Genomic DNA, 27,157 nt, shown 5'->3' on the forward strand with positions numbered 1-27,157 from the left:
AATGTGATCAAAATCCAACATTGCTGCTTCCTTCTGAGACTAGTCTGTCCAGTGTGGGTAATTTGAAGTGTACATGTGAGTTCAAGGTAGATGGGAAAGTTGAAGCTGAAAATGTAGACAGTCTTACTATAAATAATCTGTTCAGGCTTTTTTTTTTTTCCCCAGAGAAAGCAGTAGTGGCTGCCTGATCCTTGTACCAAATGGATATGAAAAATGATCAAAGTAGCTCAGGAGAGGTACTGAATGTACAACCTTTTACTTGCAGTAGCTAATAATGGCACCCTGAGCACCTGCTCGCATGTGATGAGAAGGGGCTGCTGAAGCACCCCTTCCCTCTGGAAATGGCTTTTGGTTTGGAGCCTACCAGCACCAAGGCTGAGATTGGTGTGCACTTATGGTGTCTACAAGGCTTTTGTACAAAGAAGTGAGAGAACATACAAATGTGTTTGAAGCAGAGGCCAGGAGTGAAGTAAACTTGGGGAGGTAGGTATTTCTGTTGGCATATACATAGAGATCATATTGAGCAGAGCAAGGGTTTGGTGGCTGCTGCATGTGATGTGCCTAATGACTTAACACACCAGAGAAAAAACACCTTCCAGAAACTCACAAAAAACAGTGCAAGGAAGAATCTGAAGAAAAGTTTATAGAGGAGCTCCTCTTAACAAGTTTTCAGGACCATTGAAAGGCACATTTCACCCATGTTGAATGACAATTGAGTTTATGGACACATACAATGCTCACGTTTCATGGCATAACGATGGTGTGTTGTGAAACATATATTCCAGACTTCAGTTAAACACTAAAGTGATTATTTTAAGTGTCATGTACATAATAAAAGCAGAACAGGCAGATGCATCCAATTGCTGTAATTTACAAGGCCCCCCAAATTCAGCCCCCCAAAATATTTCTCCTTACTGGAGGAAGGCAGTACAGATTACAAGTAAAATGAGGGGCAGCAAACTGACAGGGAGCCAGGAAGCTGCTGCCATTTGGAAAATGACAGCTAGCACCTGCTGCAAGTCAGAGGGGCTTTAACTTTGCTAAGTAATTTCACTGCTTCAACAGTGAACGACTGGGCTGGATCAGATGCTCTTGGGCCAGAAGGTAGCCGAGATCCATGCTGTGGCCCTGCTGCACCGACTCAGACACCTTAAAGAACAGATAAACACAGATGTTTGCTTGGTAGCAGGCAGAATAAAGGCCACTTGCGCTTCCTCTCTCATAATTTAGTGAGCTGCTTCGTGCTAATCACCACTTTTCATCCAGTTCGTGGCTGATTTTCACATTGCAATGATTAATAATTAATCAAATGCATTTTTAAAATTAATTTGGCAATTCTACGTCTGATTGGTATGCTGATCTCTTCCATGCAGTGAGGATGTTATGGGAATAACCTCAGATATTCTGAGCTGCTAATTGAGGTGAATACATGAAGGCATTTATTATTTTGTGTGGTAAAAAAACAAAGGTGGCAAGTGGAAACAAATGCATCCTCCAAGGCCTCTTTGACTTTCAGGAAGGTTGTGATCTGCATTTGCCTTGCCTATATTAATAATACATAATTGATATTATCATGTCCAATCAAAACAAATGGACAAGGAAAAGGCAAAATTGAAAATTTCCCCCACAGATGTTTTATTTCTGTTTAGCTGGTAGCAACTGCAGTAGATTTGATGCATTAAGTATGGTACTAAAAAGAAAAATCACCAGGAGAACAACTTTTGCCCTTTCCAGCCATCCATGCCACTTCTCTTAAAAAAATGACACTCAGCAGGTAAAAGGGAAGAAGAGGAAATATGCATCTTTCACCGGATGTGTGGTCCTCACTAGTTTCGAATTAGTAGTCCCTTTTTACAGGCAATCAGCACCACAGCAGCCACGGAGGTGAGACACACGGTAGAGCTAAGCAGGCACAGCAGTCCTGGCACGGACGGCAGGTTCCTCTGCCAGAAGGTGGTGGTGAATGGTTGGGCTGGGACATCCTGGGGAAGAGAGAAGATGGTGCCATTGCAGGGTCTCCCTCACCATGTGAGTGGGGAGGTGTCAAACGTCTCCCCCCCTCCCAGGCTGGGGAGACCATAGGTTTTCCTGAGGACCAGATCAGGGAGAGGAAGGAAGGTCAGGGCTGTGAAATGCCTGTTTTTCATTGTCAATGGGGCAACGCAGGCAGAGTTACTTGTGACTGGAAGGAGCTTCTATTTAGCTTAAAGCCATGACGTGGGACTGGGGAGAACTAGGTTGATTCCCTGCATTTTGCAGTCCCCAGGCTCTGAGATCCTTGTCCCTGGCTCTTGGTCATCCACTCCTCAGACAGGGGTAACAATATTCCTTAGGTGAGTCAAAAATAAGAATATTGTCAACATGTAAAGTAACCAAAACTTCACTGAAGAAGAAACACCAGCCTAACTGAGGGGTGCGCACCTGACCAGGTGACAATTATGAAGTCTGTCTTACCTTTGACTCTGGCTCTGGCATCCAAATTTCATTCTGTAAGATCCTCCCCATACTGTGCAATATCTAGAAGAAAAAATATTTGTACCACATGAGAAAAAATGAAAACTCACACTGCTTTCACAGTAGCAGCTTCAGAAAAGCAGTAGCAGTCAGAGCAAGGTGACATTGCTAGCTGAAACTGCTTTGAACCAGAAAATGTATAGTGATTTCTCCGTTTATATCAGCAAAGAGAGGAGGAAGTTTTAGTAATTTGTATAAATATATGAAAGCTGGTCACCAAGCCAGTGTTTTATGGATAAAAGGAGTTTCATGGAGATATGTGTAAAAAACAGGACTTTACTCAGAAATCCACATGAACTACAGCTTCTCCAGATATTTATTTTAATTTTTTAATTATTTTTCTAAATCACAACTGAAGATGCTTTTTCAGGTTACAGATTGAGAAATAGCAAGGTGAGGGAGGTTACCACCAAGCACCACCAAGGAAAGCCTGTTATGAGTGATGCTGCTTAGACCACAAACTAGAAAGAGGAAAGATACAACTCTGGGGCTTTCAAAGCATACAATTATGGTTTTATCTCTTGGCTATTCAGGCAGTACAAAGCTCCTTGAGGATTCTTCTTGAGAACAGACTGATTGTAACAATCATGGAGGTCCTTGGGGATAAATGAATGTCTTCAGAAAAGATGGCTCATTGTCCTTCTAACTACTGTTCACAAGTATGGAGTAAAGGAAAGCGAAATTAGGTGACTTGAAGCAGAGCAAGTAATAATGAGGATTATAAGGCAAACACGATGCTCTGTCAAATGGAAGCAAAGGTCTGATTTTGCCTTAAATGACAGCTCCATGACTCTGCCATACAGCAGTTGTAACTGTAATGTACACCCTTTAATGTGTTGTTTTTTTTTCCCCTCCCTCCAGACTGTTGTAAAGGGATTTCACTATGACTGGGAACCCAGACCAATGCATGTCATTCTGAGGAGATTTAGACATTATCAGAACTGCCCATCATGAACTCATAAAGCTGAGCTAACGGTACTCACTTGTAAAAGGAGTAGCAGAAGAGAGAGATAAAAAATGAGAACAATGCTCAGATTTCAAGACTGCTGGGTAGGAAATAGCTGTGAGCATTTGTAATGACTTAAACTACTTTTAAAACATACGGTGATTCATTTGTTAGAAATTGTGGTGGTCTATCTAAGGGCAGCATCAGGTTGGAGGGTTTTTGCCTCTAGACATGAGGTATACAGCATGACCTTCATTTTAAGTCTCCACTTTAAGCAACACACTGCATAATGTTTTGATTTGGCTGAGATTTTTTACTTCACTCTATTCAATAACAAGCTAAGTAAATAAAAAGTGTCACATCACAACCTTTTCTGGGGTCCTTCCCCATCAGTTCTAGGAGCCTCTGCACAATTACAGGGTGTGAGGCACAAAATCAGACCCTCAAAGCTGTATTTAATCTTTTTTAACCTTTTAATAGAGATGTTGAAACCAAGCCAACAGTCTGTACCTCTCTGGCTGCTCTCTCTCCTGCCTCTACAGCCCCCTCCATGTATCCGCTCCACCGGGTAGCTGTCTCTGTGCCAGCAAAGTAGATTCTGTCAACAGGTTGGCGAATGATCCTTCAAAACAAATGGAGAATGTCAGATGACATGTAACAGGAAGGCAATGATCCTTCTACTAGCAATTTATGGCCTTCAATGGAGTGCTTAACTTCAATTCTCTTCAATTCCTGCAGACCTGGGATGGGGAGCATGGTGCAATAAACTGTCCCTGCAGGACCACCTACTTGCTTCTGTACTCAAAACTCAAGATCTGTGAGAGAGAAAATCTATGGCACAAATCAGTGAGCACAGTTTCTGTGCAAAATAATACAAGCCTTATTGTAGTGCTGGGATAAGGGATAATCCTAATGCAGTGCAGCCAGCAGATTTATGTCTTCTGCACAGCAGCTTTACTCTTACCCTGATGTTACAATGGGATGTTTTTGCAGTGATGGGTCACTAATATGAGCTTCTGTTTGGGGGACTGACTTGCCTGGCTGCAAATCTTGCCAAAAGGGAACAGCAGCATTTACTCCGTAGGGTTGTATAAGCCAGCTCCTCAGCTGTGTTAAGCTGCACAAGCATCTCAGTCAACCCAGCCCTAGCTAATGAGCTCCCATTTCCATAGAGAGATGTGCTTGCTCTAACGGTTCCCATCTAACCCCCTGATTAGGTTTTCCCTGTCTGTCTGACACCAGCTTCCCCAGGTCAGAGGCCTCACCCATCACTACCCAAGTGTTCAGATAATTTACAACAGAAGAAAGACTCTATGCATGAGATGACTTCTTCCCACTCACATTTGACACAGAAGCAGGGTCTAACTCCATGACTGACATGCTAAGGAGCTCACACTGAGATGTGCTACATGGTTTGTCTGATCTTTGGCTATGGAGACAAGATTTGTCTGGTTTTCCTGTTACATGCTCAGTTGTGCCTTCCACACACTTTTCAGTGATATATCTAGTATTAATCAGTATTATCTAACACATTGCTTTAGGAATATAGCAGTTCTATGTGGGGAGGGCATGGGGGGCTTTGCAGGGTTGGAGGAAAGAACAAATTTTCATGTAAGGGTTTTGTGTCTTACCTTCATGATGGTCTTTACCAGAACCTGATGCTCCACCTATGCTATCAGTGGAGACTTTTCATTTCTCCAAGATGTGTGCCCTTAAGGTCTCAGAAAGTGCTAAAGGGATCTATTGTAAATATTGTGTAGCAGCAAATACTGTAAGTAATCTGGTGGGGAAAGGTTTCCTGGCTCTAGCAGGTCCCTTAGTGACTGTGCTTTGTTTCCTCGAAAGTCACAGAAAAGCTCTGCTGTACTAAAGTCAATAGCAAGATCCTTACCAGTCAGAGAGTAGGGGAGCAGAAATAGGGTTGGAGTTCCCCCAGTAGGTTACATATGCCGTAAGTTTGTTGCAAAAGGTGTATCACTGTACATGAGCTAAGAAACGTAAATTAGAAAGTAAAGCACTCTCTGGTTTACCTTCCATAAGAATACATTATGCCTGGTGGGAAGTAGGCTGTGTAACAACCCCCTGAATATTGCTCCATGCTCCAGTTCTTTTCTTCGTAATGCACAGGCTGTAAGTATAACAAACTTTAGAGAGTGCAACAGTGGCAGAGAAATTGCAAATAAAAACCAAAATTTCCTTTGAAGAGGGAAAAAACAGGCTAAGGATACCTGTCAAAAGAGTGCCATGTCATCTGGCTAGTGCTATCCATCTGCACAAAACAAATCTTTTCACTTTTACAGAAGCACAAGTCTCCCACAGGGAAATGACAGGACAAATTAAAGCATGCACTGTCTTTTTAATTTTTTTTTGTAAAGAGTGAGACTGGCAGCTCTTTTCTTTCTGGACTAGATGCTACTGCTCTCCCCTTGGGAGTACAGATTTTATGGCACAACAAGCAATTTTAAGTATATATTTTAGGTACAAGGAATTTTGGCTTAATCCTCCAGAACAAAGGAACAACATTACTGTAAAACAAAGGTGAAAACAAAGCATTCTTTTCTTACATGTAAAGCGTCTTCCATCCCCATTGCCTTGGCATATACCTCACAGATCTTCTTCTTCCTATATGAAAATAAAATCAGAGTCAGGAAAAAAGGGGCAGAAAAAAACCCTCTCAGCTATTGCTCTTCTTATTAAAAAACAAACAAACAAACCAAATCACATTTATCGCAATATGTTGGAAGTAAAGTTGGTTTTGTCTTTGTTTTTAAGTCTGATCTCAAGTTCTTATCTTAACATACATATTTAAAATGCTGATGCCTAAATGTGACAAACAAAATGGACCCACGGAATGGGAAATCAAGATTGATTTTGGTGATGAGCTCTAAAAAATATAAATCTCTGTACAGTTATTTTAGGGTGCAGAGCCAATTCATTCTCATGTTTGCTGGTAGAAGACCAGAAGCATTACAGGTCAATGAAATCCCTACAGATTTACCAAAGGTAAGAACAAAATACAAGCTGGAGAATACTGCTCACATTCATAAGCAGAACTTCTCTTTCACTTTGATGAGTACCAAAAATCACATTCAGAAAATACCCTTTGTTTATTTCACAGACTACTGGACAAACCATACTGTTGTAAACATGGAGGTTTAAAAATTTTATCACCCAGTCTGAATGTGAAGGACACTCAAAAGTACCCAAGTCAGTGGGGTGAAGTATGATTGAGGGGGGTGCAGTCTGCATCTGTCTTTGGAAAAATCATCTCAGTTCACACAGAGACACAGAGTTGATAAGTCAACAGATGGAAAAGTGGGCAGGACATGGAATCTTAGAAATATGCATAACTGGATGGATAATAGCATTAGTGTCTTGGCCTGTTTATGATAAAAGCTCAATTTTTTGTCACCATTTCCATTACTGGTAGTTGCACTGAGCATGTGAGTACCTGCATACACACACACATATTCCTATGGGGAAGGATCCAAAAGAATGGATTTATTTCTGTAATGTTTACAGTTTCTGAGCTCTTACCTCTCTTCTTTACTGAGATGGGCCAGTTTAACAGCCTTTCTGGTAAGGATGAAACTGGAAAGAAAAATATGACATATAAGTATCATGCAGCCTCATCACTGAAGCCTATTTACAAGATTTTCATGGCATCATAGAATCATAGGGGTTGGAAGTGACCTCTGAAGATCATGGAGTCCAAACCCCTCGGTGCAGCAGGAACACCCAGGGCAGGTCACATAGAAAGGCATCCAGATGGGTCTTGAAAGTCTCCAGAGAAGGAGACTCCACAACCTCTCTGGGCAGCCTGTTCCAAGTTCTCCGACACCCTCACAGTAAAGAAGTTTTTCCTCATGTTGAGGTGGAACTTCCTGTGTTGTAACTTGGTGCCATTTCCCCTCATCATATCACAGGGCATCACTGAAAAGAGACTGGCCTGTTCTTGACATCCACCCTTCATATATTTATAGACATTAATAAGGTCCCCTCTCAGTCTTCTTTTCTCAAGACTAAACAGGCCTAGGTATCTCAGCCTTTCCTTGTATGATAGATGTTCCAGTCCCTTAGTCATCAATTTCAATCATTTTGCTTGAAATTACTCTAAAAAGACAGGCAAAGCACTTTACTGGTACATAATGTGCTTGGCATTTTTTAATCATACCTGATCACTTAATAATTATAGGCCACATGGATGAAAAGGCCTATGTGGGATTACTCTATGGAGCTGATTGAAAGGGAGGGCATGCATTCCCAGAGGGCAGGTGCAGAGGACTGCCTGGCACCTACCAGATCAGAAAGTTGTGGATTGGAAGTATGATTTCAAAGCTGCCAGCACTGGCCTCATTTTGTTCTGTGGGAATTAACTTGCCATGCCCACTGACTCAGGAGAGCAACATTACACCCGAAGTGGGCAGAGGGACAACAGTTTCCAGCAAACTAGCTTGCACTCCCTACCCTCTTATACCTAGGTCTAATCCCAAAGGACTGAGACCCTGAGTTTTCGTGAGCTTGCAAGCCTTGCAAGCAGCTGGCCATACCACTGCCTGTGTCATTTGTTGTTAGTAAGTGATGGCAGCTCACTGCTCTGACAAGCGCTGCACAGTGTAACTAATGGACCAGTCCTGTAAGAACTGGGATTAAAATTTATTCAGCTTGAAGAAATAGATTTGGTGATTAGTTCATTTGATCTTAGTGGAGATACCCAGGGGATACAGCATTCCTGCATTTTTTGAGAAAGTTGCATAAATCCTTAAGGAGATGGAGGACACTCTTCGCCATACGGGGTTTGGAGGAGGCTTACTGCTCTCAGGGCGTGGAATTTTTTAAACCTTGAACATACCCATAAACCTATACAGTTCAGTAGAACTGGAAAGCTTTCCTTGCCACATACTTAAGGAGTAGTTGCCTGACATTTATATTGGCTTCTTTTGGCAGTCTAACATCAGATTACAGTGGAAACATTTGTGAGCATTGTTTGTTTATATTGGCTCTAACCTAATTTAAAAGCTAGTCATAGCTGTCATATATTTTCCCATCTGTTTATCTAAACTATAGAACTTTTTTGCTTGGCATTTTCTTCAGAATCCAAATTTCTTAACTGCACAGCTGCTGCCCTGCTTAACCACCACCTGATGTTCATTGTCCTGCATCAGCTCAATGGGGAGAGGAGGCAAATGAGAATTTCTTGGACAACTACAAAAATTGCTAAATACAAGGCCCAACATAAGCCAAACACAGGCTCACAAATCTGGGTAAGAAAATGATTTCATAGAATTGTAGGATCATAGAAAGGCTTTGGTTAAAAGAGACCTGAAAGATCATCTAGTTCCACGCCCCCACCTTGGGCAGGGGACACCTCCTACTAGACCAGGTTGATCTAAGCCCCATCCAACCTGGCCTTGAACACTTCCAGGGATGGGGCATCTACAACTTCCCTGGGCAACCTGTTCCAGTGTCTCACCACCCTCACACTAAGACTTCCTAATGTCTAACCTAACTCTACCATCTTCTAGTTTAAAGCCATTACCCCTTGTCTTATGGCTACATGCCCTTGTAAAAAGTAAATATATTTCTAAATCTACTCCACAGCAAAAAAAACCCAACAAACCCAACACACCAACTGCATGCTTAAAACTAACTACAGCTGAATTCAGCAACTCCTTCCCGACCATCTCCTTTGTATTAGGCTATTTGTAGCAGAAGCTTCACCTAAAAGCTTTTACAGAGTAGAGTTGCAGAAGAAGCTTTTAAGGAGTGCTGTCCTCCATCTGTAAAGACTGGGGACCACCATAAAGTGGCCATTTGCCCTCTTCCTCCTCTTTCCTCCTTCATACAAAAAAGAAATACACATCTGTAAGTATGGACTAAAAGCTCCTAACCCCATAATGGCAGGGAAAGATCCATCAGGTTTCGTGTCATCTATGGTTATTCCAACTGGAGACTCTTCATCCTCGATGAAGAGGGAACCACAATAACCTATGGGGGCAAAAGAAAGCAAAATGACTGTCAGCAAAACTTGAAGATCATTGTTTCTGATAGAAATGAGCCAAGAGAATTATCCATAAAAGGACTTGTACAGTAAGACCTTTGCACTGATAATATCTAAATGTCTGAAGTGTTTTTGTAACAGTCTCTCCCCTCTCCGCCCTCTGACTGTGGGAAATTTTTTACATAGACTTATAAAAGTCATATTTAAATTCCATTCCTGCTTAGCAAGGAATTTCTGTGGATTGCTGTAAGTCTCTTTGGCTTTCTATACTGTGGGCAATAAGCATGCAAAATAAATTGATCTAGCAAGAACTATGATGGTTCTTTCCATGAACAACTTTGTCCAAAACAACAGCAGCAACAGAACCCGGTGTAATTACATGTGGTCACTGCAGGCTCAAATTTACATCCTGTATTGATTTTGCTGATAAGACTGTCAGGAATAGTAGCTTGTAACTGTAATGCAGCAAAAACATGGGCCTTTTATTGTAGTATCACATCAGTACATGCTTCAGATGAACATACAAAAATATAGATAAGTGTGTAAACCTACCTACATTTCTTTCTAATGCCAATGTCCAGTTATGCCCTGAAACATGTAAAATTGTATTCTTTTGATTAAGAAATATGCTTGCCCAGTGCAACTCTCACTATCATTACAGAGGAAGTAGAAATTAATCTGTTCATACAAACAATTCTGGAAATGGTATCAGTTGGAGCTGAGAAACACATGATGTTGCAGCACACAGAGAAAGTACCCTGAGTTAAACAAAAGCTAACCTACTTTTTCCAATCCCTTGAGATACCAAGTCTGCAGAACAGAGGATTAAAAAGAGGGAAAGGTCTTGCTTACACCTTAAGCTCTCCTTATCATCGGCTTTAAATTCTTTGGCTGCCTTAACTCTGTCCCTGCTGCAGTGTCCCTCCTTCCTGCACGTGGCAGGTTTCAGCAATATTTCCCAGGGAAACCCTGCTTGATTTCTCAGTCATCCCTCCTCAGCTAGAGGACAAGATTTTGCATCCTGTTTGAGTCTGGACTCATCTTTGGGACAGAGAGTGTACTCAAGCCTGGAGGAAGAGCCCTCCTTAGGCCTTACCTTTCTCTCTTCTGTGTGTTTGGCTTAGGAGTTTTGCACATTTAACACCCCCTGCCATGGATTTACTCTTGATAGACAGCAGAGCTTCAAAATTCACCAAGCACAGGCCTCCCAAGTCATCCACTTTCCCCACATACCTTTCTTCTCCCAGAAAGCTTCCCTGTAGTACACCATGCATTTTATGACACAGCCCATAGGCACACGCTGAATTAGCTGGTTTCTCTTTGGTGGCAGTTCTGGTTTATAATGAATCTTCGTTGTTAGGATCGGAGGGATAGCAATGATCACATACTTGCTCTGAAATATAAAATACAGTCTGTACAGACAAGGCACTGCCTCTCCCAGGACATGTTTGAAATGCTGCTATTGGTTGTTCACAGCTTTCCCGCACCTGACTTTGCTATTTGGCTTTCCCACACAGATTTTTCCACATGACCAAAATTCTGCCATTTCAGAAAAAGAAAAATATGACCCACATTTGTCCAAATTATAAGCTGTTAAAAAAATTAATAAATTTGTCACTTGCATGGGATAATACTTCAGGACAAGCATAATTGATGGTGACTTCAGCTTTCCTAAATGCACTCTGTCACTCTCACAAGTCCTGTGTCTGACCAGAGCAATGAAGAATGCTCTGCTTGGGGGCTCAGGGTGACACCATATCACACCAGATGCTGTTGTTCCCAGGCTTTCTCATGCTGGTGAGGCCACTGAGTGCAGGAAGCCTGTCTCCTCTGACTTGGCTGCCATTCAGCCAGCATGAGGGAGAAGCTAGTTGTTTAACTCCAGGATTTAAAATTCCTTGGGTGGGGGAGAGAATCTCTCCTCCAGCACATCCCTAGACTGGCTTCTCTGTCAAATAGCCCCTTCCTTTTCTGCTAGTTTTGTCTAAATATCCACCAAATACTGCCACTGGTGAGACAGGGCTCTTGCAGATTGTGATGGTCCTGCACAAAGCCCTGTGGCAGGCTGGGCTCTGCATGCAGAAGGGAGCTGCCACCCCGTGTGTGCCACTGTAGGAAATCAAGTGCTGACAGAACATTTCACAGCACTGCTGCACAGAGGCAAAATCTTACTACAGGCATTTGAAATGTCTTTTTTGTTGTTGTTGTGCAAACCACATAAACAGGAACATCATTTCCTTTCTTTGAAATGGTTTCAATGCAGAACTATAATGTAAAAAATATATATAATCACAGAAAAAGTTAAGGTAGAAAAGGCAGAGTACTGGCAGAAAATAACTAGCACAAGAACGAGAAACCCAGTCATAAATAAATCAATAAAGCAGGTTTCACAGAGTGTCAGAGTAGTCTGAGAAATAGACACGCACAAATGGCTACTTCCTGATTACATCTGGCTAAAAGCTACTGCAGATGTATTCCCCCACTAAATGCACATTCTACTTTTATTCTGATCAAATTACCTCATATGTCTGGTGGTTTAGAGTCTCCACAATGACATTATCACCAGTCTGATCAATACGGACCACAGGTTGCTCCAGTTTAACTCTGCCTTTAAGGCGTGCCATTATTTTCTCTGATATCTGACCAGAACCCCCTTTAAACTTTCTCTCCTAAAAAAAACAACAACAAACAAACAAAAAAAGAAACACAAGGAAAAAATCACCAGCATTAATCACAATGACATTGAATATGTCTTCTGCTCATAATCAAGAATCTCCAAGCCAAATCCACAAGTCCTAAGGGTGGGTAATGAGGCACAGACTTTCAAAAGAGCATAAACCTGAGCCTCAGTGGGGACCGCTGCCTAAACCACTTTTGCAGTGGTTTCCTCAATTAGCTGGCTTAAAGACTCTTGAAGCCTGGAGAATAAGCATAATAATCCAGGTATTCTAGCTAGTATAAATATATCACTTCATTAAAAAGAGGCTTTGAATATTTTACTCATCACAAAACCACCAACTTGCATCTGTACAGCGAAAGCCTGGACCCGCCCGGAAGCAAGACAGATCTTTAACTGCATCTGGCCTTGAGTGTAGGAGCAAATGAACTTTATTTGTCCCTAGGAAGACACAAAGACATTGCTGTCTGGAAAAAAGCATGATCTGTGACACATTTTCCTTGTGATGTCTGTGAAGAAGCTCAGGGGAAGTACTAACAGTCTTTTATCTTCCACCCACCAGCTATATCAAGCAACTCACTCTTACATATAAGATGCTGGTACTGCCAGGGAGGAAAGGATACACAAAGCTTTGTGCTGAAAGACTGAAATGGATGCTTGAAGAAGTTTCAAGACTTGCCATGGCCACTAAGTCAGAAACCCTTAACATTTTTGCTCACCTGGTTTTGACTGGGGTGAGGGGAGACAAAAAGATGGTAGAAAAATCAAAACTTCTTGCCCCATCCAGGCATAAAGAAAAGGAAGCACTCTTTCCAGGCTAGCTTTCCTCTACCCACATGTCTTGTTTAACTATGAGGATTTTGGAACGAATTTAATTCTCGCTGCAACATATAGCAGTTGCTGGTGTGAGACAGTAAATGTGGCTGAAGGGCTTCCAAGGAGGAAGGTTCTTGGGTCTTGTTCCTACCTCAGGGCAGCATTAGCTCTATTTACATCCTTCCTGACACTTGTTTGATTATTCTTTTCCCAATGGACAGATGTTGATGGAGACTTTGCACCTCTCCAGGCAACTTCTCTTAATTGTCTCCCTGCCCCAGCAGATATGGAAGGGTTTGGTACTGTCTCCACTTTTGTTGTTGGCAGCTTCACTCTGAAATGCTGTGTGTTCTTTCTGAGGCTGCATTAGCTGAGTTAGGATGCTGGTAAAGAGTGCAAACATACCACATCCGAATTACTCTGACAGCCCTCTCTCACCTTTTCTGAAACTTCATCCAGAACAATCACACAAACACCATGGACCTGCCAGGGCCAAGGCAAGAAACAGTCTGAAGCAGCGCATAAAACAATGCTGCCATATGACCTGTCCCAAGAAGGAAGGGCCTTCCGCTATCTGCTTCCAACTATTGTCATTAGAGGCTTCAATGCTAAAAAACATATTTCACTCTAAAGTACACTTGCTTTGAAGTCTTGGAAACATTCTAATGTGCTAAGTAACCCATAGAAAACAAATTGGCAAAAACGCAAGAAAACAGCAACAAAAGGACTGTGCTGAAGTGAATGAAGAAAAAACCAACTGATTAAATTGTCCCTATTTATCCCAAAGTCTAGCTAATAAAAGTCCTCATTGTACAGTTAGTTGAGAGGGCTGTTCCACCCCATGAGAACATAATTGTCTCTGGTGCCACATGAACTTGGTGTTTCATCCTCTTATCATTAATTACAGGGCTCTGGTGGCTGCAACACCCCACTTGCTTTTTATGGCTTCAAGAGAGGAGGAAGAACATGAGACATTTTGTACCTGGCCTCCATTGGTGATAGAGAAAATTCTGGACATGCCCCCACACTGCCTCACATACCACAGGAACCAGAGAGCAGAGACTTCATGAGGCTCAGAGGTGACATTGACATTCACAAATAAGGTGGCAAATTCTTTAGCAGCTCTGCATGAGACACAGGAGTAGAAAAAAAGCAGTGAGTAAATGTGACTTCCTGACTGCTTTCAGGAATTGCATTGTTATTCTTGATAAGGATTGCTTTCCCAAAGTCAAAAAAGCCAAGATTATTTATATCTATCTCATTTTTTAGTTTGTAGCTAGACTGTTTCAATTGGTTTATATTAGCACTTTCCTCCTTCCCAAAGCATTTACCCATTCAGTTTGAAATCTCACTGATTTCATCTTAGTTACTTCTTTAAACAGTTTCCCACTTGCTAATCCTTTCATCTGAACAAATATTTTTCTTAACAGAAGAATGCATTTGGTTACCAGCTAGTGAAACTCTTCTGTGTTTTTCCTCCATGTGGAGATTATCAGGCACACAATTTTCAAGGTCTGATTGGTCCCAATGGACTAAAATATCCACATGGCCAAGACATTCCCTATGGTGCACTGGTGCACACACCTTCTTTGAAGTGAAGAATCAGACATGGTAGATAACCAAGAGAAACCAAATTGGCAGTCATTGCCATATAAGCTGTCTACCATAGTAAGTCAACTGAATGTAAACAGTTACAGCAGCAAGGAACGAGGATCTGGCTATTCACATTTCTTTCATTTCTGGCTACAGATTGCTAAGAGAATTGAGAGTATTTTGCAAGGAAGGTGAAAGGTCTTTGACTTGGATGAAAGTTCATAAAACAACATGGATTTATAATCATCTGCTAAAGGAACTTTGCAAGCTATCTGGGCTAGAATAGTTTATAAACTTTTATAATATAATTACCCTGAGCACAAAGTCCAGACACCTCTATTTTATTAGCCAGGATAAGAAAACATTCTGTATGCGAGAATCCTCTGCAACAACCCTAAAAGCACCAAGACACTAAAAATTTGTAGCAGGTTCAGAGAAATGTGAAGGCTCTCTTCAGGATCAGTATATGCTGATCTGTGACGTATGACAACCAAATCTTTTTTCATAATCTTGACCCAAGTCGTACAGGAAATCTTGCAGAAGAGATTTTCTGTTTAGTTTTTTAACTATGTATAGAGAAGCTTTGTTTGGCTTGAAGATCTAAAATGGCTTTTTACTATTTATTTTTTTCAAGCATGTTTCAGCTGAGCACATCCATTAAAACTGGAGTGCCACAAAACCACCGGCAGTAGCAGCCAGTGTACAGAGAAGTGTGTTACAGGAGAGATCACTATGAACCCAGTTCTGGTTATACTCCACTGACTCCACTAAAAACTGGAAAAGTAAGAGGTAGTGCACTTGCAATACAAAGTGTAGTTCAAAGTGACCAAGTTTGCATGCAAATAGCTCATAAAACTAACTGTGAAGAAAGTTCTCACAGAAAGTTCTGCCACAGAGAGTAAGAGAAAGTCCAAATGACTGTACCTTGTATCACATGGAACTGGAGCAGAATTTGAGACAGCCAAATAATTTAAAACAGAAAGTTTTGGTCAGGAAGCTGCAAGGACAGTGCTAAACCAGAGTCAGAGTGAATGGGCTAAGAGAGCAAAGCTGCACAAATGAAAGATATTGAATGCAAGAAAGGACAGCCTTACAGAATAGCCCAGCGGCCGACACAGTGAGTGGGGACACAAGTGCTCATATAAGCACACTTCTCATTGCTTTATAAAGAGAATTAATTGAAAAAGGAAAGGAAGAATAGAGTACTTCCTGTTGTCATCACCCCATATTGAACACTGTACATGTTTTATTCATGTATTGTGGTCCCTTATAGACATATAAAACACACTGACCCATTTCTAGGCAATAGATCACCTTAGGCCCTCTTCCTAACAACTAGGATTGATGATCTGATGTTGGACCTGGTGCTTACAAATGAGGAAGATCTGTTGGATGCTGAAAAAGGTGAAGGGCAGCCTTAGCTACACTGGCCATGAGACTGAAGATCCTGAGAGGAGTAAGACCAGCAGCAGAACTACAACTCTGGATTTTGGAAGAGTAAATTTCATCCTCTTCAAGGACCTGCTTGGCAGCATTTCATGGGAAACTACCCTTGTAGGGCAAAGAGGCCCAAGAGAGTAGCCTGGCATTCAAAGACAGCTTCCCAGGAGTACAGGGAGATTGCACTGCAATGGGCAGAGCTGAGCAAGTGCAACAACAGGACAAACATGGAGCTCCTGACCAGGCTCAGGCACAAACCAACTAGAAAAGTGAAAGGAAACAGGGAAGATTTCCTTGGCTGCCTTCTTCTCCTCCAAGGGTTTCAAAGGCCCAGCAAGGCACTACTCCTGAAACAAGGAGCAGCATTTGAACTTCTCTGGAGTTTCTAGAGCCAATAGCTGCTCACTTCCCCTCCTCAGGCCTCACGCTGCCCCATCCATTGATTGACCACTGGAAAGCAGCTGCCTTCCAGCACCGTGTCCTGCTCTCTGATACACCAGCAGCACCTGCCCACTCCTCAGCACACATGATGCAGCTCATGCAGTAAAACAGGACACATACGATAACAGCAGGAGAAGACATTGCTGAGGCAGAGGACACCACTCCTCAACTGTTAGCCTACCATGGGGTTGGTGAAGCCCCCTCATCTCCTTCTGCATCTATTTCTGTGCCTGCAAGTGACCTTTATTCCTTCCTACAAAGCAGAGTTTTCTTTACATGTTGCTTTTCCTAAAGACAAAGGCACGAGTTCTCCAAATGAATTAAGTGAAATCATGGTAAGAGGAGCCCACACTGTCACTTTCATGTGCATGGGCCCTACTGAAGCAAATCCCAGGTTTCCACAGCACATTTAATCCCATCTGCCAGCCAACCCCAATTCTGTGTACCACTTTATCCTCCACTGGCCCCCCCCACCACCCGACAACAGCCCATCACAAAGACCAGCCTAATCTCAAACACCTCCTGTTGTCTCACCACTGCTACCACAGCTGTACCCTGGAATTTGCCAGGGAGCCACTACCATTCTGCAGCTGGATTTCAAAGTAAATAGAGAATTATTTACTTGGTCCAGCAAATCTTATTTATCAGCTCTTTCATGGTCATCTTGTCCCATTCTTCAGCATGTGGAGCATCCCATGGTGCTTCAAGAGGAATCTGGAGACAGAGGCAAAATATTTAAGAAATTATTCAGCACTATAGCATTGCCTAGTCATAACTAGTTTGTAGCATGGAGTCATATGCTGGCCAGGAGTTGCTTTTGTCCCCTGCACATGGCCGAAAATTGGGAACAAATTCATTAAATGTAATAGCTTCTATTCAAACTTTTTGGGAATGAATAGTACCATAACAACCAAATACGGCTTTGTGTGACCAATGAAATATATTCATATGTTTGGACTCATCCAGCCTTCAGTCATCCAGAAGTGAGCTATCTGTTCTAATTGTCTTGGTGTCATTTAACAGCTGAGGAAAAAATTATTTCTCCAGTCAGAGAATCATTCAGTTACGACATAGGCATCCAAAGGCCCCTGTGTCTCTTTCTTAACTACAGAGGGAGGAAAAATGTCTAGATAGTATTAAATTACTTTTAGACAAATTCTTAATAATAATCCACTGCATGTAATTACTATGATGTTTGAGGGTGCTATATTTGAATCTTTAAAAAGATCTATATTATTTGACAAAAAATGTGTAGTATCACACACAACTTTGATTCTGCAAAACCACATAAACCCGTTGAATTTTACAGATACACAGTTAGTTATGCTTGAAGGTTATTGTAAGGAAGGGCCCCTGGTTTGTAGCCAGATTACAAGGCAACTGATAAATATTTGAAAGACAGCATGAAGCCCTAGGGGCTATGTTTTGCACACAAAGATCTGTAGTAATACTGCTTGAATTTTGAAGGCATTTACTATGTAAGAGCTTGAGAAATAAAATTCACGTGAAGCCAAACTGGAGCCCAGCTTAGGTAGCTACAGAAAAGAACAATCTTTACTTGAAAAGGCTATCACAGGGCAAGGAGAAAAACCCTTCTCATCTCCCAGCTCATGGATATTTTTTTCCTTGGCATGAGAAAGTACATCCACAGAATGGTTTACCTTTAAAAATCATCTAGTCCAACCACCTCACAGTGGGGAAGCCCTGCTATTCCTGATAATTCCTGGGCAACAGTTATCTTTCCTGATGGATATTCTTTTTTTATATATATACATATATATATATATATATATCAAGGCAGCAATAAAAAAGCTAGCCAGAAGCAAAACTGAACCAAACCAGATTTACTCATGATGACATTAGCACTGTAAGAAACAGAATCAATTTACACAGCCTACCTCTTCTCCCATCTTGTCCATGGTCCTCCAGAAGTTATTGTAATCCAGATAAACTAAGGGATTCCACGTTGGAGGGGAAATACCTGTGAAGTAGCGTGACTTTCCCTAAAAAAACACACAAAAGCATTAGCAACTGAAGTACACCACACCATACCTGCATTCCTCAAGAACACTAAATTCTCAAAGTTAACACATGCTTGTACTTTTGTTCCCAAAGACCTAGTTTGCTTTTTTCCTTTTTGGCTGGTTTGGTTTGTCTGGGTTTTGGCGTTTTTGTTTTCTTTTTGTTGTTTTTTTTTTTTTTTCCTTCACATGTATGTAAGCAATGGAATGCAGGAAGCTAAGTATGAGGGGAGAAAACAGTTGGGCTGACATTAGAAGGCCCAATAACACTTTTTTTTTTAATTCAGAGGTGTTGGGAGGGGTACATTTGTTCTGAGCATTTTGACAAATTCTGAGGAGTCTCAAGGAGTCTCTAAGGAGACTCAATCAATGGACAGGAGGTAATATTCCTTGTTCGTAAGCATTCATCGTTATTACATATAAATTAATCTAATGTTTGCCTGCCTGCTGAAATACACATCCTAAAATTTGTATGGGTCTAAAGTTGCATGCATATGGTACACCTTACCTAGAAAAAAAAAGGTACCTTTTTATTATGCCAAATACCTTGGGAGAAACCTAGGTTAAGAAAAAAAAAATGCTAAAAGGAAAGTTTCTGATTGCAGGAAGAAAAATTTCATATGCTTGCAAAAATCTTATCAGTGCTTACAATGTGTATGACACAGAGCTGAAACAGGAATGTGGACTGTTTCGGATAATCTTGTGATACAATGATAAGCGAAACAATCTAACAGCAGCTGGTTCTTTGTGATAACTTTAATCTGAAAGGGGACTAGATTAGCAGGCAGCATTTTCTCTCATTAAATTGCTTTGAACCTTCCCCCATGTAAGTCAACGGCAAATTTCTCATCAGACCTCTTAAGTGTTTGCTCTTCCAGGTATGTTGATAGTTTGCATGACATCGTGTAGCAGGATGCAGCAAACATGCTGAACCATGACAGGCAAGAGCTGTGGTGCTAAACTGTGTGCAATACACTTCTCAGTGCAATGCATGCCATGCCAGCCTGTTGCACCTGGCAGATGAGAGTCACAGACCAAGGGAAGGGCTGCAGTGCTGCAAATGCATGAGATGGTGACCCAGGAACAAGGGGACACAAAGCAGGAGCCAAATCCCTCTTCCCCAAACTCAGAGAGAGAGAATTTATTTGTCTTCCTCAGTGATAATTGTGTGCATGTGTATAAATACATATGGATTTCTGGTATTCTTCAGAACTTTTTTCCACAAAGACAGTAAGAAAAACTTGTCATGCCCAGGCCAGGTATGATGGAATCCTTTGCATGACACTGCCCCTTTATTTTCTTTTACCCTGATTTTTCACTGCCAAATTGGAGTGTGCTCAGCCACAGAAAAGAGGACCAAAAAACACATGCAAAGTGATATACTGCACAATACAGTTTTTACTGCCATAAAACAATGCTCTATCAAACAAGGAAATCCTGATACAAAGCAGTAATAACTTGCTAATAGTTTTCTTCTTATTGCACAACATCTTATTTTTTTAAAAGTTCATTAAATACTGTTCCTTCAAAGTTTATCTATTGCTAGAATTTTTATTCAGGTCAGGAATGCAAGTGCCATCAGTGTGGCTTCCTGGTTGTGCTTTGACACAAATAATCCTGCCCTTAAGCAGAGATGAAGAGAATTGCTGTCAGACCACCCAAAATCAGGTGAAGTTATTACTTAGTTACTACTTATATTCTGTCATGTTGATATTGCAAAGGGATGAAGGGAAAAGATAAACCTACCATTCAGGTTTAGCAGGAAAAACTTTCCAGTTTTTCACTGCTCAGTAAGCCCTCTTTTCACAGTTTTTCAATAAGTGACTGTACTTTTACTAAGTGCTGTAATTTGCAAATACCTATCCCTGGCTTACTTAACTAAAAAAAAAAACACCAAAACACTCAGAAAGCAAAACCCCCCCAACGTCTAAGGCTTCTCTCCTCCGCTTGTTCTTAGCCACACCTATTCCTTCTGTTGCTGGAAACATTAGTCCAAGAAAAGTCTCTCAGTGACCCTATAATGAGGTTTGCATCAAAACAGCTTTTCCAGTATTACTCTGCTGTGTTCAGCAGCTATTGGTTCAGGAACTCCCAGACTGTCTTAATTGCTGCAGATGAGGCAATTGGTGAGAGAACCTCTCCACTGCTCGGCTACCTAGCATTTTCCTCCAAATGTTCCACATTTATACTAGCTTTAGACCACCATGACCACAAACTGTTGAGGACTGATCAAGAAACCTTATGATCTAACGGTATGACATCTATTTAACCTGGACAGGAGAAGACTGAGAAGGGATTTTATCAATCCTTATAAAAACCTAAAGGGCAGGTGTTAAGAGGATGGGGCAAGGCTCTTTTCAGTGGTGCCCAGTGGCAGACAAGAAGCAACAGGCCCAAATCGGAACACATTAAGTTTCATCCAAATGTGAGGAAAAACTTCTTTACTTTGAAGGTGACAGAGCACTGGAACAGGCCACCTTGAGAGGCTGTTGAGTCTCCTTCTCTGGAGATCTTAAAAACCTACCTGGACACAATCCTGTGCAATCTGCTCCAGATGAATCTGCTCTGGCAGGGGGGTTGGACTAGATGATCTACAGAGGTTCCTTCCAGCCCCTGCCATTCTGTGATTCTGAGGCATGTATCGCACTGGATATTCACTTATCTGCTATTTGAAACGGAGAACTACTCTTTCACTACTGATCTGCAAATATTATTATCCCCACATCTGGTCAATGACCTAGTCCAAGAAGATCAGTGGGGAAAACACATTTTATCCCATGAACTATGAAATGTCTACTGATAATTAACACAATCTAAAGTTGGTTTACTTGCTGCTCTCTTTTGCGTGCAAAACCCCAGAACTTCAGTAAAATTGGAGACGGACCAAGGACAGGAAAAGCTGGAAAAATACAACAATGCTAAGAGACCTGGAGGAGGCTGAGACTGAATTCATGACCCTGAAGTATTTCACAGGTACACCAACCCTTGTGCAGGGGGACTGGACCTATAACAGGTGGAGAGAAGCCCAATTCTAATAAAATTCAGTAGAGAAATTACCACTGCTCATCAGAAAGAGTGCACCAAACACCCTTACCCACAACAGGTTTTCTACCCTCTCTCTTGCACAAGTATCCCCCCTCCACTGCAGGGAACGAATCTGGCCCAAATAACCTGGGGCTTTTAATTTACTCATTTGTTTTAAATATTGTTTTCCTACTAACTAGAAGAGCTCTGGCTTCATGCTTCACAGAGGAGCTCACTGTAAGCAGGCAAGGTCTTGTAATATTCCATTTTTAAACAAGTTTATAGTGTTCTGGGTATATTGTTTACACACCTACTGTTTTCTTAAATGAAAGGCAAATAACCTACTGGCTTTGATCCCATGCTAACACGAGGCTGCTTGACTAACCCACAGAGTTTATCTAACTATTTTTTCATTTCCTAGTGTGCCAAAAAGCTTTCCTGCAGACCCCAGATTTGACTCCTGTTGTCTGCCTGGATTAGTTATTTCACACCAATCCCAAGGAAACAGTATTCCCAAGCAGCATAGTTTGGTGGTTAGAAAGAAAGCAGCAGAGAGAGATATACTCTGCAAGGGCTTTTGTTTTCCCTGCCCAGGGCTACTGTGGCTTGTAGCTGTGACTAAAGGATTTAAACCCATGCCACCCCACTCTGACACCACCTTAGGTTTCAAAGGTGAGCAGACAATTTTGCTGATCTTGAGAAAGGCAAATCTGACTCCTGTCCTCCATGCTGACCATGAGCTACACATCAGGAAGCAGAGGAGAAGCATTCCTTCTGCCCCAGGGCAAGGGACTTCTTTTGCCCTCAGGTCATGCACAGCACAAACAGCTATAGCAGTGGCTCCCTAAGGTGTGAGCCCTCAGGTGGGCATCCTTCCCCACTCAGTATCTCTGTCAGGTCTAGCCTTGCAAGTCCTGCAGTATCTTGGACTGTCTGCAAATCCTGTGTCCAAACTGCAGACTTAAAGCAATCTACACACAGTTGCAGACTTATTGCTACACACCCCTCTCTTAAATTTTAAAGCTAGATGGAGGGAAGGGAAAACGACGTGACCAACGTGAAGCATTGAATACAAATGCTTACCTTTTGTCAAAAGTTACCATGTTCTGGAAATCACAAGCAAACAAATAAGCAAAACCAGTCCTTATTTACTAACACTCCATATATTGGAGCTGGGTGCTGCAGCCACGTGCAGTTACATGAGAAGGTTAACACCATACCAAGGCCCTAACACCTTTACTTTCTAGGTCCTTCTACTAAAGACAAGGTGAAAACACAGCACAGTATTACCTTCAAGGACCTCTGTAAAAATAAAAAGCTATCTGCCTCTTCTGGGAAGAAATAACTACAGCACATCTGCCTTTTCACACTCCTAAAGCCTTCTTGAGCAATTATGGGACAGTAGTCACAGAGCTAGACTAGAAAGAATGTCTGGGGCTTGCAACAAACTCTGCAGTTTGAAGGTACAGATTTATGACGAAAGATACAAACAGATTTCTGATTGATATCAAAGCAGTCCATGTTACCAAGTTAACTGATGGGAAGAAATTAACAAACAAAAAACCAGTAAATAGTGACATATTTGGATTTTTCAAATAAACAGTAACTAGAAAGAAAACCTGCCCACATGAAGCAACGTGGGTTTTAAAGCTTGCAGTACTCTGAATTTTTCCACACACATATGGGAAAAATTCCTTTCAGAGCAAAGCAGCTCATGAAATCCCTCTGGGGATTTTCACTTTCCCTTGGCTGTTTCTGCTGCTAGGACAAACCATTTCCTCACTTTCCCTTAACTCAATTCAAGCAGTATCCTGGAAACTTTCAGAAAGAGACAAACTTAACTTCTTAGTATGGCAAGGAAAAAGATAAAAAATCTATTAATCTAAAGATTCTGGAGATTATATACTGTTGAATGACTGTCACAGAAAAATCTACAGCTACATTTAGTCCTTCCTCAAAACACTCTCCCTCTCACCTCTGACAAAACTACACAACATCGCAGACTTTGGAGAAAGGCCCTTGGGAAGAGACCTTCCTGTCTGGCCCTGGCTATATTCTCCCTCATAGCCATCAGCTGACACAAATAGCAGATGAGACACAAGGACAAATGTTGTAGTCAAACTTTTCAAAACTGAAAGGCAGCAAGTGGCCCATGGCTGACAGCATTATTAGCGCAAGAAGCTGAACACTTCCATCTTTCAGATTAATATTTCATTTCTGAGGCAATTATCCTTTAAAATCAAATAATCTCTTTGCTAACACATTTTCTATCTGTAGGAAGTACCACAGGTTCTTGGGTGTCCAGAGTACCTGTAATGAATATGAGGGTTGCAGCTATAGCCAGGAGAGCACAAATCCCGACCTGGCCAACTCACAGCATGACAACCATGCAGATTACCAGCAGGTAGGTAAAATGTACAGGTCCTAAGATCTCTTCGTTTTCAATAGACTTCTTGTAGAACTGGGATGTAAGAGAGAGTTCAACAACAGATCTCTAAAACAAAGGGCACGGTGACTACACAAGGTCAAAAAAGCAGTGGAATACTTTAGGGAAAAAAAGAAAAAAAAAGACCTCCAATTTGTGGGAGAGGCTGTGGGAGGAATGAGACCTACTGGAAGCAAAGAATCATTATTATCTATCCAGTGCTTAAGTATGTACACACTGGGAGACCTTAAAGCCCCTTTGCTGTCACTGTGTTCCAAGAACTACACCTCCCTGGGGGACCCTAGTTAGCCCAACAGGACCATGATACCAAATCCAGAATTGATCCACAGCCTGTGATCCAGCTGAATAGTTCTTAGTGCTGCCTCTTGCTTAGGAACATGCTTCCACTTCAAAGAAAACTTACAAAATTACATGGTCATTAGCAAGGACATGCATAATGTAATGAGGGACAAAATAAAAAGCTGCAGCTTCAGTGTCAAAATGGATTAAGGGCTCAAATTCATGTAACCTATTTGAGCCTTTTATTTAACAAACAGAATATAAGTGCCTTTTAAGATGCTGAGATCTATGTCTGAGCTTGAATTAAATAGAGTGGGTTAAACCTTCAGCTGGTGCAAATCAGCCCAGCCTTCCTGCTGTAGAATTACACCAATTTTACACCAGGTGGTACAATTAATTTATTTTTTTATTAGAGAGGGGCTATGCAATTATTTCAGATGTGATTATTTTCTGAGCATAGCATGAATCTGCCCAACATGGAAAGGCTATAGAAGCAGATGATAAAAATTTGCAGCATTGCTCTAATTCTCAGAAGAAAAAGCGGGAAGATAATAAAAATGAAACTAGTCAAGTATCCATCACATAGCTTTGCCTCTAAAAAGTATGTCAGCTCTGACTCATATAGGCTTCAAGCCTTGTTCTTCCTGAGTCTGAAAACTACCAAAACTAAAGGATATTAAAAAAAAAAATTAAACTATAGTCTTTGGAAAGGAAAGTAACTTATGAGTTATGGAGATAGATGCTTATACATCGTACCTATGAATCTTAGGCTTCTCTTTGTCACTCTCCCTCTGCACTGGTTTTGGCAGTATGTCCAGACTCAGTAGGATCTGAGCAAAAATTTGGTGGGCTAAAGATCTAAGATGAGAGCTGCTTGGAAGACAGGTTTCACTCCAGTTCACTTTAGCCATACCACTACCTACTCAATAGTGGTCATCTGGACTCTGCCCCATGTCTCTGATATGGAGCTTAGAGCAAGCCTTGGGAAATGTGTGTTTCTCACTATTAGCTAGAAAGGAAATCTTGACAAGTCTCAAATAAGATGTCCAATTTCCAGACATCCATTTGTAAGTAAGATGAATCCCATGTGACGGGACTGAGGTGGATCTCATCTGAATCAAATTACATAAGTGGAGCAAATATGTTATAGTACTTCCAGACTAGTCCTGTAACAGTGCTGCGTAATACTGCCATTCAGTAGTATCCAACAGTATTATATTTTTTCTTATTTAAATTTGACTTGTATTTCAGAACTCAAATTTTCTGAAATTCCAGGCAAAAATTATTTAGAGGATATCTTAAAGATAAGCAGGTGCTGAATGTATTCCAATATTTTTAACTGTTGTCAGTCCCATTTTCTGAGCACTTTTCAAAAGAAAACAAGCACCATTGATCCCACTGCCAATAAATTAAAATAGAATAACAACACTTGAAACAGGTGCTTACTGGATTACTAAAAGCAAGCTTTAAATGAAACCTCCTTAAAAACTGTCAGTACTTTCCAAAGCTCAGTGTTATCTTTAGGTATCTGAACATGAAAGATGCAATACCTACCCTCTTATAATGGATGAAATGGCCTTTCACGTTCACTTTATAATTCTCAACACCCAGTTCTTTTGCCAGTCGAAGAATCCGGTTTTGGGTAGGTCCCACATATGATCCACCAACATCTACATAATTAACTCGATCATTCTGTCAATAGAAAGAATACGGAAATCAGAAGCTGTGCCAGAAGCTCCTCAATACAAACATCTAAAAGTAGGAAAAGTCATTGTGTACTGACTAGCACTGCAACTATAAGCACAGGAGAAAAAGCATATTGACTGACTTAATAGTAGGCAATATTGAGCTCTAATGACAGCCACACAGAGATCAGTGTCTTTACTCCATCATACACATATCTGCAGTTAGGTTTGGTTTTTGGTTTTGGTTTTGTTGGGGTTTTTAACTCATTTAAATTTCACTATAGCTTTCAGTATTGGCTTTTTAGTCTCACAAAAAACATGAGAATATGAAGAAATACACAACCAAACTAAACTTTGGCTATAAGTCTAACCTCATTTTTAACTATTTATTTTCTTTGTCATTGCAAAATCTTTCTCATCCTGAGAGTATCTCCAGTGCCATAGCTTGTTTTCTCTCTGTAGATGCCTGCTTAGACTTAATGCTGTAGATGCTGAGCACTGCACTGCAGTATTCAAGGAGAGTAATCTCCTTTCCAGCGTGGCACACCTTGGGTCCAGCCAGGAGCACTCTGGCTAGCAGCCTCTAGCCATGCTTGCCACCAAAGGTGCTTCATGCACCCTTCAGACCAGCATCACAAGTACTCAGGAAGAAGGAAGAAAGCAAAAAGTTGCAGGAATTACACGCAAGCTGGTCTCCCAAGACAGTAACTCTTTTTAACACTGTTTATAGTGAGTATTTTAAGCTAGACATTCTCAGTGTCACAGAAGGATGGTGTTTATGCTTCATGTCTCATGTAAAATGCTTTCTACTGAGACGTCAGTGTTTATCTCTGGTTCCCCAGCAATGGCATCTGACGTAATTTAAACCTCCCTCGCTTCCAGGGTAGGAAGCAGAGGTAATGTCTGTATTACATTAGCCTATGCCATAGGTGACTTGTAATTTCTTTCATTTTCTTTTTAATGGCCATCAAGAAGCAGTTCACTTTTAGAAGCGTGAATGTTATTTCAGATAATTTTAAGCTGTGTTAAAATGTATGTCTAAGCTGTAACAAAGTCTGGCCATGCTCAGGCTGCTTCTTATAGGGCTCTTAATTATCATGCCTGTTACAGTAAGCAAAGTGAGAGGAGAATGAGAGGAGAAATGCTTTGACACAATCTCAGATGATAGTTTCCCTCTGTAATGTTAAAGGCAGAGCAGATCCTGCCATGGACAAAGGGTATGGACTACTTGGGTGGAATCAATTACCTTAATACAGATGTTTAACACCATTTTA

The 27,157-nt window shown here is 41.2% G+C and overlaps 1 protein-coding gene across 2 annotated transcripts in view; it reads right to left on the bottom strand.

Annotated features, from left to right (window-relative positions):
• Positions 1 to 623: 623 nt before the first annotated feature.
• The window catches only part of LOC127388675 (amine oxidase [flavin-containing] A-like), a 39,795-nt gene continuing 13,261 nt past the window's right edge, over positions 624 to 27,157 (bottom strand). Inside the window, exons 3-16 of one of the 2 annotated variants that reach the window (XM_051628439.1) lie at positions 25,753 to 25,890; positions 18,327 to 18,431; positions 17,051 to 17,142; positions 13,937 to 14,078; positions 11,981 to 12,130; positions 10,695 to 10,854; positions 9,352 to 9,448; positions 6,998 to 7,051; positions 6,025 to 6,082; positions 5,491 to 5,588; positions 3,971 to 4,082; positions 2,455 to 2,517; positions 1,828 to 1,982; positions 624 to 1,149 (exon numbers count right to left, since the gene is read on the bottom strand). In XM_051628439.1, coding sequence (XP_051484399.1) covers position 1,149; positions 1,828 to 1,982; positions 2,455 to 2,517; positions 3,971 to 4,082; positions 5,491 to 5,588; positions 6,025 to 6,082; positions 6,998 to 7,051; positions 9,352 to 9,448; positions 10,695 to 10,854; positions 11,981 to 12,130; positions 13,937 to 14,078; positions 17,051 to 17,142; positions 18,327 to 18,431; positions 25,753 to 25,890 — 1,425 coding nt within the window. In that variant the 3' untranslated portion in view covers positions 624 to 1,148. Of the gene's footprint in view, positions 1,983 to 2,454; positions 2,518 to 3,970; positions 4,083 to 5,490; positions 5,589 to 6,024; positions 6,083 to 6,997; positions 7,052 to 9,351; positions 9,449 to 10,694; positions 10,855 to 11,980; positions 12,131 to 13,936; positions 14,079 to 17,050; positions 17,143 to 18,326; positions 18,432 to 25,752; positions 25,891 to 27,157 lie in introns of both variants that reach the window. The other variant, XM_051628434.1, reaches the window with a different exon arrangement.

The sequence above is a fragment of the Apus apus genome, chromosome 1 (assembly GCF_020740795.1).
Source record: "Apus apus isolate bApuApu2 chromosome 1, bApuApu2.pri.cur, whole genome shotgun sequence".
NCBI classification, from domain to species: Eukaryota; Metazoa; Chordata; class Aves; order Apodiformes; family Apodidae; genus Apus; species Apus apus.